This window comes from Rhea pennata, chromosome 10 (assembly GCF_028389875.1).
Source record: "Rhea pennata isolate bPtePen1 chromosome 10, bPtePen1.pri, whole genome shotgun sequence".
Taxonomy (NCBI): Eukaryota; Metazoa; Chordata; class Aves; order Rheiformes; family Rheidae; genus Rhea; species Rhea pennata.
The window spans coordinates 14,991,287-15,006,547 of record NC_084672.1 but is presented as its reverse complement, the minus strand read 5'-3'; the positions used below and the strand labels follow the sequence as shown (position 1 = coordinate 15,006,547).

Sequence of the window (15,261 nt, the reverse complement as noted above, 5' to 3'; positions counted from 1 at the left end):
AAAGTACCACAGATCGTACTGCGCATGTTAGGCATGCATGCATTTAATGGCACCAGGGTCTGATTAAAACACATCCCTCGCATCTTGTTTATCTTGCCATGTGCTCATAGTATTACAAAGGCCAAATGAGCAGAAGATAGTAAAAATACTTATTTGGCCTGAGAGCGTACACAAATCCATACAGGAGAACTGAGCACCCAGAATACAATGAAGAATATTCCCACGTTATTGTACTGTCACTATGGAAATTCCATATGAAAATTTTGAGAAACGTGAAAATTTTGATTATGAAAAGCTGAAGGTTTGTTTTCATTTAGCTGAAGTTTTAGCTTTACAAGGATATGTAAATTGCTTTAGGAACTGCTGTTGAAACTGTTCAAGATAAAACATCTTGTGCATAGACTTGAAAGTAGTAAAAAATGAAGAATATACATGATTTTTTTTATAATCTGTTTGCAGATGACTGACAAGTAAAAGCAGACAATGATGTTCAAGTATCCATATGAGACCAGTTAGAGTACAAAACTGCACTTGAGCTAGTTCCAGTCCTGCTCATCTCTGATACCCTGAGTTTATATACAACTTTGGATTCTTTTTCAGAATTTTGAAATAATTAATGCTTGCATTAAACCATGTGAGGTTAATCTAATTTTTGAACTCAAGACCAAAATAACTTAACTGTGTGTGTATATCTACATATAGATAGAAAGAAAGAAAGAAAGATAGATAGATACAGTTTCTTCTGTCAGTGTAAGTCCTTGAAATAAATCTGGAAAATTGTTAAACATTTCTTACTGTGATATGTGTGGACACTTTGTAAATTTCAGCTCAATAGTTTTGCAGAATTAGAAACAGAGATATTCTCTCCAATCATTTTAAGTTCTGTTAGAAATAATTGTGCAGAAGTTGGACATCAGTTATTAGACCCATTAGACCCTTTAAAATGAAAACAAGCTGCTTGCTTTTTAAGTAAGAATGAATCTATTGATCAAAATTTTATAATTGTAATGTTCTTAAGTACTAATCAAAAAGTGAAGACTAGATTTTCAGAGGGACAAAACTGTTTTATCTCAAGTCAGTTTATAGTTATTCATTGTGCTGTATGTATTCCTTTTTCCCATTGCTCCCAGTTTAATTATCTCCAACTATTTTTATTGATTATGGATAACTGATTATATACACAAATATGAGAACAGATGTAAATTTAATTATATTTCAGAGCAAGTTTCCGATTAGCAAAAATAGTCATTTTAATTAAGTGCTAATGATACAGCCACAGTTGGGAGAGCAGAGATCATAATGAATGAGCTTTTTAGTTCTATTTAATAACATCAAAGGATGATGAAAAATCATGAGTCACTTGTCCTTAACTTTCATTCTTAGTAGCTACACTTCGGTCATACTGGTGTGCAAATACAGGCATGCTAGCACATGCCCAGAAATGAACACAGACCTCAGGCTGAAGCCATGATGAAACTCAGACTATTCAAGTTTGTGGTTTAGAAATTATAAAGAACCTCTGCTTATACATGGATAATTTTCTTTCTGGAAGTTACAATGAAAGTATGCATAAGAAATCGCAAAATGTGCTAATAATTAATCATTTTCCCCTAAATCCATAATCTTTTTTTTGAGAGGAAAAATGATCTAATCCTTTCATATGAGAACTTTATACTGTTTTTCTCACTTCCAATATATGAATTATTAACAAGGATCCTCATCTTAGATGGAAACTGTCTAGGAAATCATTCCTTAGCATGAATCTTGGGAGCAGGCTGCAAACTGTGTTTTATGATAACTTGTACTTCAGAGGTAAAAGCAATCAATTTCCAGCTTAACTGTCCAATTAAAGATTTTCTCATTCTCATGAGTGGAAGCAAGGTAATTCTTATAGATCAGAAAACTGTATTCCTTCTCAATCATATTAAGTGACGAACAGGCCATTTTTACAAATGCTCATTGCATTCAAATGAAATCTAGCAATGCTTACTATTACGTAAAAATCGGCAGTTTCTAGAGTGAGAAACTATTCAGCTTGGACAGTAACGCTCATTTTATATATATGAAAACAGTTCCTATACAAACTGTAGCAATATGAAAATACTAAATTGGGTAAGAAAGATGGTAAGAAATAGTTTTCTTTGAAAACAGAAGGAATCTGCCTAAAATTACACCTATGAACTCTTGCCCACCTACTGAAGTCACAGAAAGTCCTCTTCTGACATATAGCATTAATAAATAATATATTTATTAAGTATGAAGAAACTTTCTGAGTTTCATTTTTTTTTGGTGCACAATAGCAGAATTCTAGAGCAGAAAAAAACTGGCTTTACTGTTGGTGATGTCCAGATTCACTTTTCCCTATTTGAAATTCTTGCATGTTCTCTGCCTTTTTTTGGTTTTGGGAGATTTTCAAAATTTTGACTTTTGGTAAGTGAAAAATGTGACGTTTTCTGCAGCATAGCTTTAAAATCTGAATTCTGAAAGGCACAATGAAGAACATCTAGACAGGGAGAATAATGCTGTTGAGCAACCGACACATCCCATTCCTTTTGAATCTACAAAGTGATGGACTCACTGTTAATGTCTTCCTAAATTCACAGGCACAGAACTAATGAGATGTCTGGATAATTTTTACAGGTGACCTGCTACAGCGGGTAAGTCAGTATAGGTTCTGTAATGTGAAATCACAGTACTACATTTAAGAGCATATTACTCACAGTTTTTCTTAATTACAAAAGGAAACCCTATGGGATATGTCCCACTTCAAAATTATCTTGGTTAGTAATTACAGCTGCCAGCTTTGAAAGCATCTGTAATTGCTAAAATATTTTCTGAATTTATTTTGTTTCAGTAATTGTAGTACATGCTGTGGTTTGGCCTGTACAACTCTGTGTCTGGAGTGTTCCTAAAAATAATCTTGATACTCAGTGTTCATACAGAACTGTGGGACCTAGTCTTCACGTAAAGTGACAGTCAGGTAAATGCACTGACCTCAGTCGAGCTCCACTGATTTACAACAGTGGTTGACACAGGGTAACATCACAGGCATAGATTTGTGTCAACCACAATGTTTGGAAACTGCTATCGGCAACCTATTATTTAAAACATTTAATATATAATTTTGAGACATTACATCTCTCGTACAGGTCACTTACTTTGAGACGTCTGAGAGTGTATAAATTTCTTTATCAAGGCATCAGTAGTTTGTGTGTAAAGGCTAAGAGCATATCTCAGGGACTGTAGGTCTGGGCTCTTTTCCAAAAAGTTCTTTTTCAGCCCACTTCCTCCAGCATGGAAGTATTGCTAAAAAGAAAACAAAGATTCAGAGAGGTAAGTTGTCTGAAAGAGGTCTCAGTTAGTTAGACCTACAATTTGAAGTAAAGTTCCTGCACAAACTTTTTAACACTGGCTAGTGTGGTTAAATTTATGATTGTAGTGGTTGAGATAACTGTGATCATCTCCACTAGAGCGCTTTTTTTCCAAATGTGAAAATACAAGATTTGCAGGAGAAAACAATTACCCAAAACTTTAAATTGCCCTTCATTCTCTCTTATATTTATATCTCAAAGCCGTATAAATGTGGAAGGCTTTTTCAGACTGTGGAGATGGAAAGTGGGTTTAATTACTCTTTATCTAAAAAATCCCCAAACCCAAACCATGGCTTACAGCACAAGTAAAGAATACTTTCTAAGGGAAAGGTGAAATTTGTCGGAGTTTTAAATGAGAAAATCTTAGAATACAAATTTTTGGATTATCGTTGCGTAATTTTCCATGCCTCTGTGGATATGCAGAGAAGGTGTATGCTCTCCTTGAGCGGCTGCATTACCATTCCATGGACTGAGAGAAGAGAAGAGAATGGAAGAGAAAGAGCTGATCAACTAGTACTGCCCTCCAAGACAGGTGGAGTAAATTTCATCCCTCAAAGAGGATTTTGTTTAAGGCAGGACAGCTGTAGCTACAGTTCTCTTTACGCATTTCCGTGAATGATACAGCAGTAAACCCCTGCACATACAGAGTGGTGCCTGCAAACTTAAACTGTGGGTGGATCTGCATTGCAAGCAGATGTGCTGGTATAGAGATTACTGCTGCTTGTCTAATTCTAGCTGCTCACCAAGGCTTTCTGAGAAGACAAATGTTCCACTTACACCGATCACTTCCCGCCTTCTTTCATTAAAAATAGTAATTAAAAAAGCTATATTAACATAAATACTTTAAAAAGCGTATCCCTCATGATCTAGTGGCAGAGCTAGACTTGGAAGAAAGTGTATGTACCCCACTTTGATGCCATAGTGACTATGTAATTATTAAAATTATTGTTTTATATATCCTTCTTTCTAATTCCAAATCTGGGTTCAAATATATTAAGATAAATTCCTCCCTTCTTATCACAAAAATATTGGAGAGCAAAAGGGAGGCACAAAAGTAAACTTTAAGTAATACTTTTAAGTAAATAGTTTCATTGGAGATAGAGTGATTCTTGCCTAGTGGTTCATAAAAGCCAGGCTGACAAGATAACAAAAAAATCAGAATATTCTTAAAGCTGTGAAAACATCTAAATGAAAAAAATTTCCTGTTATTTTACAGGAGACAATTTTTGATGAGATAAAAGGAATTGTAGAAACAGCCCTTGAGCTACAATGAAAAGATTTACTGGCTATGTAAGTTTAACATTGATATATTGTTTAAATACTTTGTAGAGTGTTTTGGAACCTGCATTTCAGTTCTAGGACTCAAGATTGACATACAGAGCTCCCATTAATGACTAATTAGTAAAAGCAAACAATAGTGTTCAGGAAAACATAAACTACTTGACAACATATGGTAGCAGTCCATTCAATATGGGGAGTGATGAAAACTGTAAGTAAGTATGTAACTGTAATATACTCTCCCTGCGTTTACAGAGTGTTATGAAAGGAGTATGTGTATTCATGTATGTTTTAATTCATATGCTTAGGCTAAATCCTTAATCTTCCTGATGTCTATAACAAAACATACAGTCGGTTCCGTGCCCATTGCATGAGTCTAGAGTTTTAAGATTCAAAGTTTTGCATGCAATGAAATGGAAATCTACATTATTTATATTTCTGTGTTAAGGGCTATTGGTTATTACAGGGAAGAAGTTATCTATAAATGCAAAACAAAGGAGTCAAATGAAAAGATGTGCTATGTTGAATGGGAATGAAGCCTGGTTCCCAATTCTTAAAGATAATTTGTGGTAATAGCAGGGTTTTCTTCTAAACAATAATAAAAAGGTGAGGTAAGGGGGTTCCCAGCATTGGTGCTGTCAACAGACAGCATACATTCCACTAAAAAGAGTTTCAAATTATTTTAATCTTGTGTGAGCAGTTAGCATAAATTTAAGAGTTTCTAACTTAATCACCTGTATTTTGTCACCACTGCGTACTTAAACGAAAATTGCATCTTTCCAAGTAGTTATTGTACTTTCCAAGTACAATATTATTAATGGAATATTAATAATTTATATATTGTCGCTATTAATGGAATCATTTGAAAGTGTGTTCGTGCTTTCACCAAAGCTCTTTATCAATTTATAAGCCAACTCTAGTATCTGTTCATGGTATTTCACATTATTGTGACAACTACTGTGATATTCTTTGGTTGTGTCTCCATATAAAGTATGGTACCTGCACAGCAACCGTACAACTAAAGGTTGCATAAAAGCAAATAAATTTAAAGATCCAATGAAACCTGGCCCTAATCTCCTTGAGTTTTGAAATTTATCTCTTCTCCCCCCACAATGGCAGATTTTTCATGCAGAAAACAGTAATGTGGACATAATATCTGGTGTTTGCAAAATAGGACTGCAAATCAAATTTGCAATCAAATATAGGAAAATAATGACTAAGCAGGGTTTTACTTGCCAGGATTCAGATTTTGATACTTAATAGCCTGTTCTTGGCAGATGCCAAACTTTAAAATAATTCACCTGATATTCAGTTGCTACTCATGATCCATTTTGAGAGGGTTCACAGTTCACAGGTGATAAAATAAGCTGGGAACTTTAAGGTCATGCTGACAAATGAAAGGCGCAGACCCAAGTACTTAATGTCAAGTTTATGGAAATAAATGCTTGTAGCCACTGCAGTCTCTCTGCCAAAACTTGTCAAATGTCATATTGGACGGTATTTTTACTGTGGAGATCGCCTACAGGCTTACAGTGCTTCCAAAGACAAAAATGGAAACCAGAACTGAACCAGATTATCAATGAACATTACATTTGTTTTGAGATAATGAGATAACTGAGATAACAACAGCTAGACAACCACTTTTCCTTACAGTAAATCTATTTGCTAAGGTTCTTTGTACAATATACAAAGAATGATAATATGTTATATTTAAGATGAAAGATTATTCCTTTATTTTATGCTTTCCCAAGCACTAATGCAAACATCATCTATTAAATCAAATTGTAAGTTGCTAAGTGAACTAATTTTTGGTACTCAAAAGTAGAGTTATGGAAGTAAAAATTAAAAAGGCTGTGAATGCATACAGATACTCCTCCCCTCAAATCCTTTCCTGAAAATAATCTGCTCCTTAATTTCTGAACCATATGCCACTGTTACCATTACTGTATTCGTTTTTGGGCACTTTTTTTTTTTTTTTTTTTTTTTTGTTTTTAAGCAAAAGCTATATTTTCATAGCATAACCAAAAAATTCTACATTTTTATCATCAAACTTACGAACTGGATTCCTGAAGTAATATAGTAGTCTTTTTTTCAGTTAACTCAAGGATTGTTTGTGTTCTCTTTCTAATTGTGTACAATCCATCCTGCATGATCAAGGCTATTTGTTAACTATTTTGGAAAAAAAATGTGGTTTCATAGGCTTATGTATCAAGTATAGCAAGCAGTTTATAATGCCATGTCATTCCTGTAACATTTGAAAACAGATTCTTCAAAAAGAGCATTATTTTGCTCAATTTATGAATTTAGCTCACAGAGATAAGAGTACCAAATTAATACAAAATTTTCCCTATTTCTAACCATTCAGCTCCAATTCTGGACATCAGCAAAATGGTTAATACCTACAACTCTTTCTTTATAGTTATTAAGAGTTTACTGGCAGTTCAGACATTTTTCATTTTCATTTACATTTTCCCCAACTTTTATTTATGTAGCACAAGAACTTTGAAAGGAACACAATTAAACTATCATATTGAACTGAAAAGGCAACAGGACTTAATCCAGAAGGACACAGTCCTTCAGTACTTTGTTCCATTTCTGTTTCTACAATGTCAATTATCTCCAACTCCTATGTTCATTTTTGAAAGAAATTCCAGCTCCCCTGCAAACAGGAGAGGTGGTGACTGGGCGCTCCTGACACTTCTGCCTTGTTCTTTTGAGACACTGTTTTATTACACAAGAATTAATCGTGAATATGTCCCCTCTTACTAGAGGTATCTTCCACTGTATACTTAGGGCAGCTGCCGCCGTACTTTACTGATGTGCTGTCTCCACATCGGAGACACTAGCAGATCCTGTGATTCTGTAAACTCATTGCTCTTGAGTTATTTACAAGAAGTAATGATCCAGCCCAGTATGAAAAAGACCTGATAAGTATATTAAATAATATTGCCAGTAGCTTCTTTTGGCTTTAGAAACCCAATCTGTGAAGACTGTATGAAAGTGGCTCTTTTTTTCCAGCTTTCTATCAAAAAAAACTTTATTCATTTCCATACTTTTGCATTTTAATTAGTTAATTAGGTGGTGAGTACAAATGGTAAAAACTCAAAAAAATTCAACTGGACAATGAATTTAAAATAGTGTACTCCACTGCATGGTAGAAAAATCCTTGATTTCCAGTGTTGTGAAATATTTATGTTTGTCATACATGTTTGTATGAAAGTACAGAATAACTTTTCTGGCTCAGCCTTTCCTGTGTGGGAGACAAAGATGCTGTGCTGCAACATACCAAGGATTTAGCCTGACAGATTCAGCTGCACTAACTCTGAACTGCAAAGAAACACAAGATAAGCCAGATGCAAGATAAGCCTTACCAACCACCCCATTACTGGATGCTGTACTTGTTTTGGCTACAATTGGTTGAATAATTTTTCTAGCTTTTGTTTCAAGCAGAGTATTAAACGTTTGCTTTCAAGTCAGTATGAAGAGCTTTGGACCATACTATTTTTGCCATATTACATGGATCTTTATGATTCTATGAGACCACTCTATATTAGAATCTGCTGTTTGTGTCAATCATGTATTTCTTTCCAGCACAGAACAGAAAAATACTGAAAGCTGTACCTTAATAGTAGCTAATGCTACTTCCATTATTGCACACTGCCTCAGGGTCAGACTTCTGGCTTCCTCTCGAATCACATGGTCCTGCAATGCATGTTAAGAATGCAGTTGATTGTAAAAGATATTATAGTCTGTCCTTGGTTTAAAAAAATAAATAAATAAATATACCCCTAAAACTCCCTGTGTTTAACAGGGATTAATTCAACTTTTTAACCACAAATTCTAACCTGGAGCAATCCTGTTATTTCTTAAAAGTATAGGTTGTAGGGAAAATAAAAGAAGCAATATTTAATACTTGGCATTTGTGTTGCTTGTTTTCTTTTACCAGGCTATATTACTTCTCTGCTCTGTTTAGGGGGGGAGGAGGTTACATTTTATGTTCAAATGAGTAATAATAGATGATACTGAAACAATTCATTTCACTAATTAATCTGACAGTTTCATGTTTGTTAATATCTCATGCTTAAAAAAAGGGACTTCAATTAGAACATGAGTTAAATATAATCATAAAGTAATTGTAGTCCTGTGAATTCTTTTTCTAAAATAAGCACTTTGTTATTTACTTAGGCAGCATTTTACCTCCTCTAGCAGACTGAGCTACATACATACATATATATACACATACATATATACATAGAAAGACAAATTACCACCTTTCTGCCCAGTTCTAAAATGCAAATGGTAAATTTATTAGTGAACAACTGACATACATAAATACCAAACTTCTAAGATCTCTGTTACTGCCTTTAGAAACATAGTGCTGATGAGTTTATTGTAGAGGTACACACTATGTTTCAATATATATTGTAACTAATATGCAGAACAAATTTAAAAGTACTTCCATCTTAAAGAGTTTTTTCAGAATTGGTAACAGAAAGGAATAAAAACATAGCATAATTCTTATTTGGTGATGTTTAATGTTCATAGAGCCTAGCTGTACAATATGGGAATGATATCTTCTTGGCCCCAGCTAACAATCACTTCTTTATGTAAGCAAATACTGTTTTCTATTCTTGATTTCTTTTGAACCATACTGTAAAACCATTATTCGCCTATGAACAGCTACTGCCATATTCAGTCTTTCTTATTATAGTAAATAAGCACAAGAATGAGGCATGAGGTTTGGCCTCACAGTCACTAATATTTAATATTTTTTTTTTTTTATTGCAGCAGGCCATTCACAGATTCATTTGGTTAGATTACCTTAAGTTTTGACAGTTGTCCAAGATCTTTGGCTGCACTGAATATCATCTGTGGCCCCTGTAATCACATTGAAAATTCAGAAAACAGACTAAACAGACTTACTACACAGTGTTTGCTTTTTATGTCAACATCTTCTTATTTTCTGCTAGAATATTAGCTCAAGTCACTGTTTGAAAACCTAAATGAAAGTTTCTATTGTATGTATGTGAAGCAAATTTTAATTTAGTTGCTATGGCAAATTAAGTGGTTGAAGGCCTGCAGCACGATTCTCTCCTGTCCTATCTTTTGCCATATTGTGATGATATTACAAATATTGCCTATTGTGATGATAGCTGTTTTTTGCGCTCCTGTCTGTGGATTCATTTTGTATTTAATGTTTTTTAAGCTAAGGCTGCGGCTGTTCTTATACAATGTTAATATCTATCTGCCTCAATGAGATACTTGTCCAAACCACAGCTCTTAGATGCTAGGCAAATATAAACAATCATAACGGGAAGTGAGCAGCACTGAAGAACAAGCAGAAGCCCATACAATGGAATCCTCATGTAGCCTAACAACCTAATCTTAAGCCAAAACCATATTTTTATTTATTTATTTATTTATTTTAAGATATTGAAGTGTTGTGAAGTTCAATCAGTATTTTACAATAGCCACAGCCTGGCAAGATGCTAAAGGCCAATGCCTCTATCTTTGTGTTACACATCTGCTGGGAATCCTATGACAATTCCAGGTTAACACTTTTATCACAATTACCGCAGGAAATGTACTTACTAGTGCACTTTGTCAGTTCAACAAGACATAGTTCTGAATGTCGGGATTTTACTTAAGATGCTGATAAAGAAAAATAATATCAGTTCAACTTATACATGAGCAAGTTCTCATCTTTCTTTCTTTACTAAAAGGCTTCAGTGCCCAGAACTCATTTTCTTCTGCAGTTCTGCTGCAAAAGATTTTTTATTTTTCAAAAGTACAACTACAGCTTCAGTTTTCTTTATTTATTAGTAGTGAGAATGGCAACATAAATATGAAAATAAAAAAATAAAAGCTGGACACCTGATGATTAAGCAAAGTGGTTATTACAAACTTTCATCATACGTTTGAACTACAGCTGAGATACTTACAGTTTGGTCTGTCAGTGGAGGAAGCACAATTTGTTTTTCTATTTTGTTCAAGACTAACTTCCATAACTCTTTCAAAACTCGTTTCAGTACTGTCTTCTCACAGATTTTTGCAGAGAGGCTTAAACTGTAATAAAATAAAATACAGACCAGGTTTCAAAACTAGTATTGACTTCCAAGATGCTGAAATATTATATCCACATATTTATGGCCATTATGGCTTAGTTTTTCTCCATCAATAACAATATTTTAATAGCTTATTTATACTATTTAATAATATTCCACAATATTATTAGTAAAGATTTTTGGTACTAAAGGACTTGCAGATTAGAAAATCATGTAAATCTCTAGTATCCATGTTACTGTTTAGTGTATTAGTGATATGTATTTATTGAAAATGCAAAATTACAATGAGTTATATGCTTGATGGGTGACACAATTAACACCATTCAAACTCCTTAAATTTTCAATATATGATTTGTTTATGCCATAAAAACAAACAAAAAAGCCAAAGCCTTGTTGTCATATATATATCTACTGTGATATGAACTAGCTGCTGATAGCTAATGCAAATTCAGAGCAATCATCCTGATGCATTTATATGTATATATACACACACACAAATATATAAAGAGGTGTGTGTGTGTGTGTGTGTGTGTGTATATTATATATATATTAGAGAGAGAGAGAGAGAGGGGCAGGGCAAAGAACCTACAGGAGCTGGGCTAGGCTGAAAAGATTTTTCAAGGCACAGGGAAGAGGGCAGAGCATAGGAGGAAATAGATGCCAGAGGATGCCAGGAATACTGAACCCCCTCTGTTGCCTCTTAATCTCTCTCAACAGGGACTTACAAGTCGGACACCCTTCGGCATCCCTTGGACAAGGGCTCACCAGCAAACACAACAGCCTTCACTGAGCCTGCTCTGTGCAGCCCTGTGGTATCACCCACGCAGCTCAGTCCTTAATGCCGGTCCTGTCTGCCTCTTCCTCCCAGTCAAACTGCTTGCTCTGCTGCAAGCACATACCTGCAGTGCATCTCTGCTGCCCTTGCCTTTAAAACAGCTGGCTTGGATGCCTGATGCACAGAGTTAAAGGATAACCTCAGGTGTGACTGGAGACCTGAAGCACAGCATCAGTATCACACTTTTGCTCTGCTAGCTACTTCCAGTAAAAGGTAACTGGTGTTTCAAAGTGTCAGTAATGACATCAGCAAGGACAGTGAGGTGGCTTTGACACAGCACAAGCCCATGACTTTTAGAACAGCTGATCCTGGTGCTGCTGGATGGCAAGGAGACAAGACATGCTCACTTTCAAGGCCTAAAGTGAGCTTGCAGGACTGCCTATTTTAAAATATAGCTTTTTCTTCACTAACTGGAAAAAAAAATCAAGCTGCTCTGTAAATCAATGAGATGATAGATAATCTTTAAATGGTGCCCATGCTTCTATCTGGGAGACAGAAGTGCATATAAAGAGAAAGGAGACACCTAGAACAAATGTCAACTTCAGCACAGTGAATTGCTCTTTTTTGTTCAGTACAACTTTCTTTGGAACACAGGTCCTGAAGAAGAGAACATAAACTAGCTCCTTTCAAATACCTCAACCCATGTTGGAAAAAAAAAAAAAAAAGAATACATTGCTTACATAAAAGTTGCTTAGTGTAAATAAATGTCTCAAGAAGAGTATTCTGCATATATCACAATGCCACAAACATTAAAAATACTATAAACTATTTCTAGGCGTTAACCATGCTTCAGGGAAAGACCAATTACGCCGATTCCTGATCTAGCACACGCCTCAGTCTGCCACGCTTACTTACGTTTTATCCAGGAAGTCCATAAGAGGCCTCAGCACGATCTCGGCATCAATGGCCGCGCTGTTCTTATTGGCTGCTGCATTCCCATTGCCTCTCATTTGAGTCAGCTCAGAGCTCATTTGTCTCACACAATCTTCAATAATAAACTGGAAACTATAATTTGAAAAAAAAAAAGAGTGAAAGATTTTTGGGGCAGAAAAATGACCATTTACCATTTTGAACCAGTTTCTTCAACAAGAGCTAAATCATGTCTGTGATGATGGGAAGCTCGTCAATACAAGATACTGTAGGTGTTTTAAACTAAAAATAATCCCTTTGAAGAATCTGAAGTCATAAAATTAATTCACTTACTCTTTTATTTGCTCCATCTCTTCTTGTTTCAGTTCTATTATTATGTTTTTCATACCAATGTGCTGGCGCTAGTAATTATTTTCTGAAAGCAATAGGTGAAGTAAAATCTGGGATATGATTGACTACGTTACATGCTAGCCAGAGCTACTCAAGATTTTGTTATGAAAGGACAATAGGAACAGTGACGATACATTTTCTCAGCTCACTTAATGCTTAGCTTTGATATTTTTTCTTGAGGATAGATGAAAGCATCTTGCTTTTGCCTTGTCTCAGTTTGACTTTTTCCTGTGTTCCACATGGCCTGTGCCATCAGAATCTTTGCTTGCTTCTTTGCAACTAGTTGACAGAGCTAAATTATTTGGACTGTTTAAAATATTCTTTCACCAAAAGGTGCATTCTGCTGGTGTTGCAGGCTCCTCCTCTTGGAAGGAATCTTGACTACTTCAAGGTGAGTGCAACTAAGCTCTTACTTTCTAGTTGCATCTGTTCAGCTTACGCCTATTTTTCTGAAAGCTGTTGATAACCAGGTGTGTTAATGTGCACAGATAAATGGCAAAGATTAACTTGATGAAAGTGAAAGAGAATTGACTAAAAGATGAAAAAACAAATTGTAATTAGGCAATAAGGAGTTCCAGCTATTGTGGCTATTACAGAAACTAAACACAAAAGCTCCAGCTGAACACACCAGACAACTGGAAACTTTTCAATGGATGTGTAGTTGTCCACACACTCTAAGGCCTGGATAAAACGAGCATAAGGCTCTTGAAGCCTTAATAATTAAACCTAATTCTAACCTCATATAAATCCTTGAGACCAGTCCCTCCAATAAAAGCAAAAATTGCATTGGTTTAGCATTAACCACCTTTCAAACACTGTTGACCTTACCATCTCCAGAAGTAAACTGATCTGCAGAAAGTGCAGATACCCTAACCCTAGCCAATGTTAATTACAGCATGACCAGTCCTGTCAGATGCACTGAAGACAAATCATTATCACCTACTAAAAGTTACTGTTCTGCTAACTCCTCAAGACCTGAAGGAAACAGCAATAAACTGGGCTCTACTAAAAGCAGATTTTTTCAAAACCCACTTGAAATGCCCACCTCAATTACAGTTGTGGGACCAATCCAGGCAGGAAAAAAAGAACACACGTAGGACATACGAACACTAGCTTTCTCCTTAGCTCTGAAATCCCTGCACCTTCAATAATAAATTATAGTTCTAAAGCTTTAAATTCTTAAATCCTAACTTTGAAACTAACTGTAAACTTAAGATTATCCCAGGGCTCAGTCTCCAGCACAGAAGAGAATATGAAGTGATGGTCTGTATTTCTGCAAGCTCCGTTTTAAATCTGCCAGCATTTCAAAATGTTGTAATAAACCTGCAGTAGATTACAGAATTTTCACCATAGCTCCACTTATAACCACATACTGTCAGTGAGCAGCACAATCCAGGCTGCTCCACAGGGGCAGAAGAGCAGGGGCGCCGAGGGTGACCACAGCACAGGCAGCACCCTCACGACCACGGTCCAGTCCCACGGGGTCTAAACAGGGTGAGCAGAGCACGGAGCTCATAAGAGGGTCCACCAACAGTCCCAGACAAGTGGAGGTGATGAATCAGGTCCATGGCCCATCCAGGAGCATCGCAGCAGGAGACAGTGCCAGAGACAGGGTTAGAAACAAGGCTACAGCGTGAGTCCAAGGTCCATCCAGGGGACACAGCTGGAGGCAGATAAACCTATGATGTAGCTCAGGCAAGGACTGAAGGCCTGTACTTACATGGAGCTTACGTGGTGCAGTTTAGGCCCAGACACACAAAAAAACTGCATCTGTCTGTTTTTCCCTTCTATTTAGCAGCAAAATGCAGCTTCTCATAGTACTGACACACTGCTGGCATAGCACCACTGTCATTCAAGACTTCAGTGTGCTGTCTGCTTAATAAATGGTTTTGAGAGTAAGGCTCAGCAGATGATCCTGCAGAGCCACAGGCAAAGTGAATGACCCAAGAAGGCCATTCACAGTGATCATCTGAAGCAGGCTAAAACAGGCAGACCACTTGGAAATGCTATCAGTCTCAGGAAATAACATATACATAGTCAGAGAGAGAAGTTAAACATGGCAGCAGGCAAGAACAAACAAGGCAATTTTTGTCTTCCAGAACACAGAACAAAAGTTGGCAGCTACATAGCTACAGCACATTCATGCCCACAGACCACCTTCAGTTTTCTTTGCAGTGAGGTTACTGCTGCACGTTTCAGAGTCTAAACACACACACATGGATGCACACCACTCCATCAGGGCAGGAGCGACCAAGCTGTTTCCCTGAAAAGACATCCAGTCACCCAGACTCAACTAATGAGATTTGATTAGGAATAATTCTCTAAGGTTTGCAGTAAAATAGGTTTGTTACCTTGTAGCATATGTCATGCTGAGTTCATTCAGTACATTACTAAGTTTGACCTGAAGTTCTTTTAGGACAACACTAGCTTCAGGATCCAACTGTAAAGAGAT

The 15,261-nt window shown here is 36.1% G+C and overlaps 1 protein-coding gene across 5 annotated transcripts in view; it reads right to left on the bottom strand.

Moving 5' to 3' along the window:
- UNC13C (unc-13 homolog C) overlaps nt 1–15,261 on the bottom strand; it is a 246,277-nt gene that overhangs the window by 12,617 nt on the left and 218,399 nt on the right. For all 5 annotated transcript variants that reach the window (XM_062583737.1, XM_062583736.1, XM_062583738.1 and 2 more), the window contains 6 exons: nt 15,161–15,249; nt 12,405–12,554; nt 10,592–10,715; nt 9,471–9,527; nt 8,271–8,351; nt 3,159–3,306 (listed from right to left, as the gene is read on the bottom strand). In XM_062583737.1, the coding sequence (XP_062439721.1) occupies nt 3,159–3,306; nt 8,271–8,351; nt 9,471–9,527; nt 10,592–10,715; nt 12,405–12,554; nt 15,161–15,249 (649 nt within the window). The remainder of the gene's footprint in view (nt 1–3,158; nt 3,307–8,270; nt 8,352–9,470; nt 9,528–10,591; nt 10,716–12,404; nt 12,555–15,160; nt 15,250–15,261) is intronic.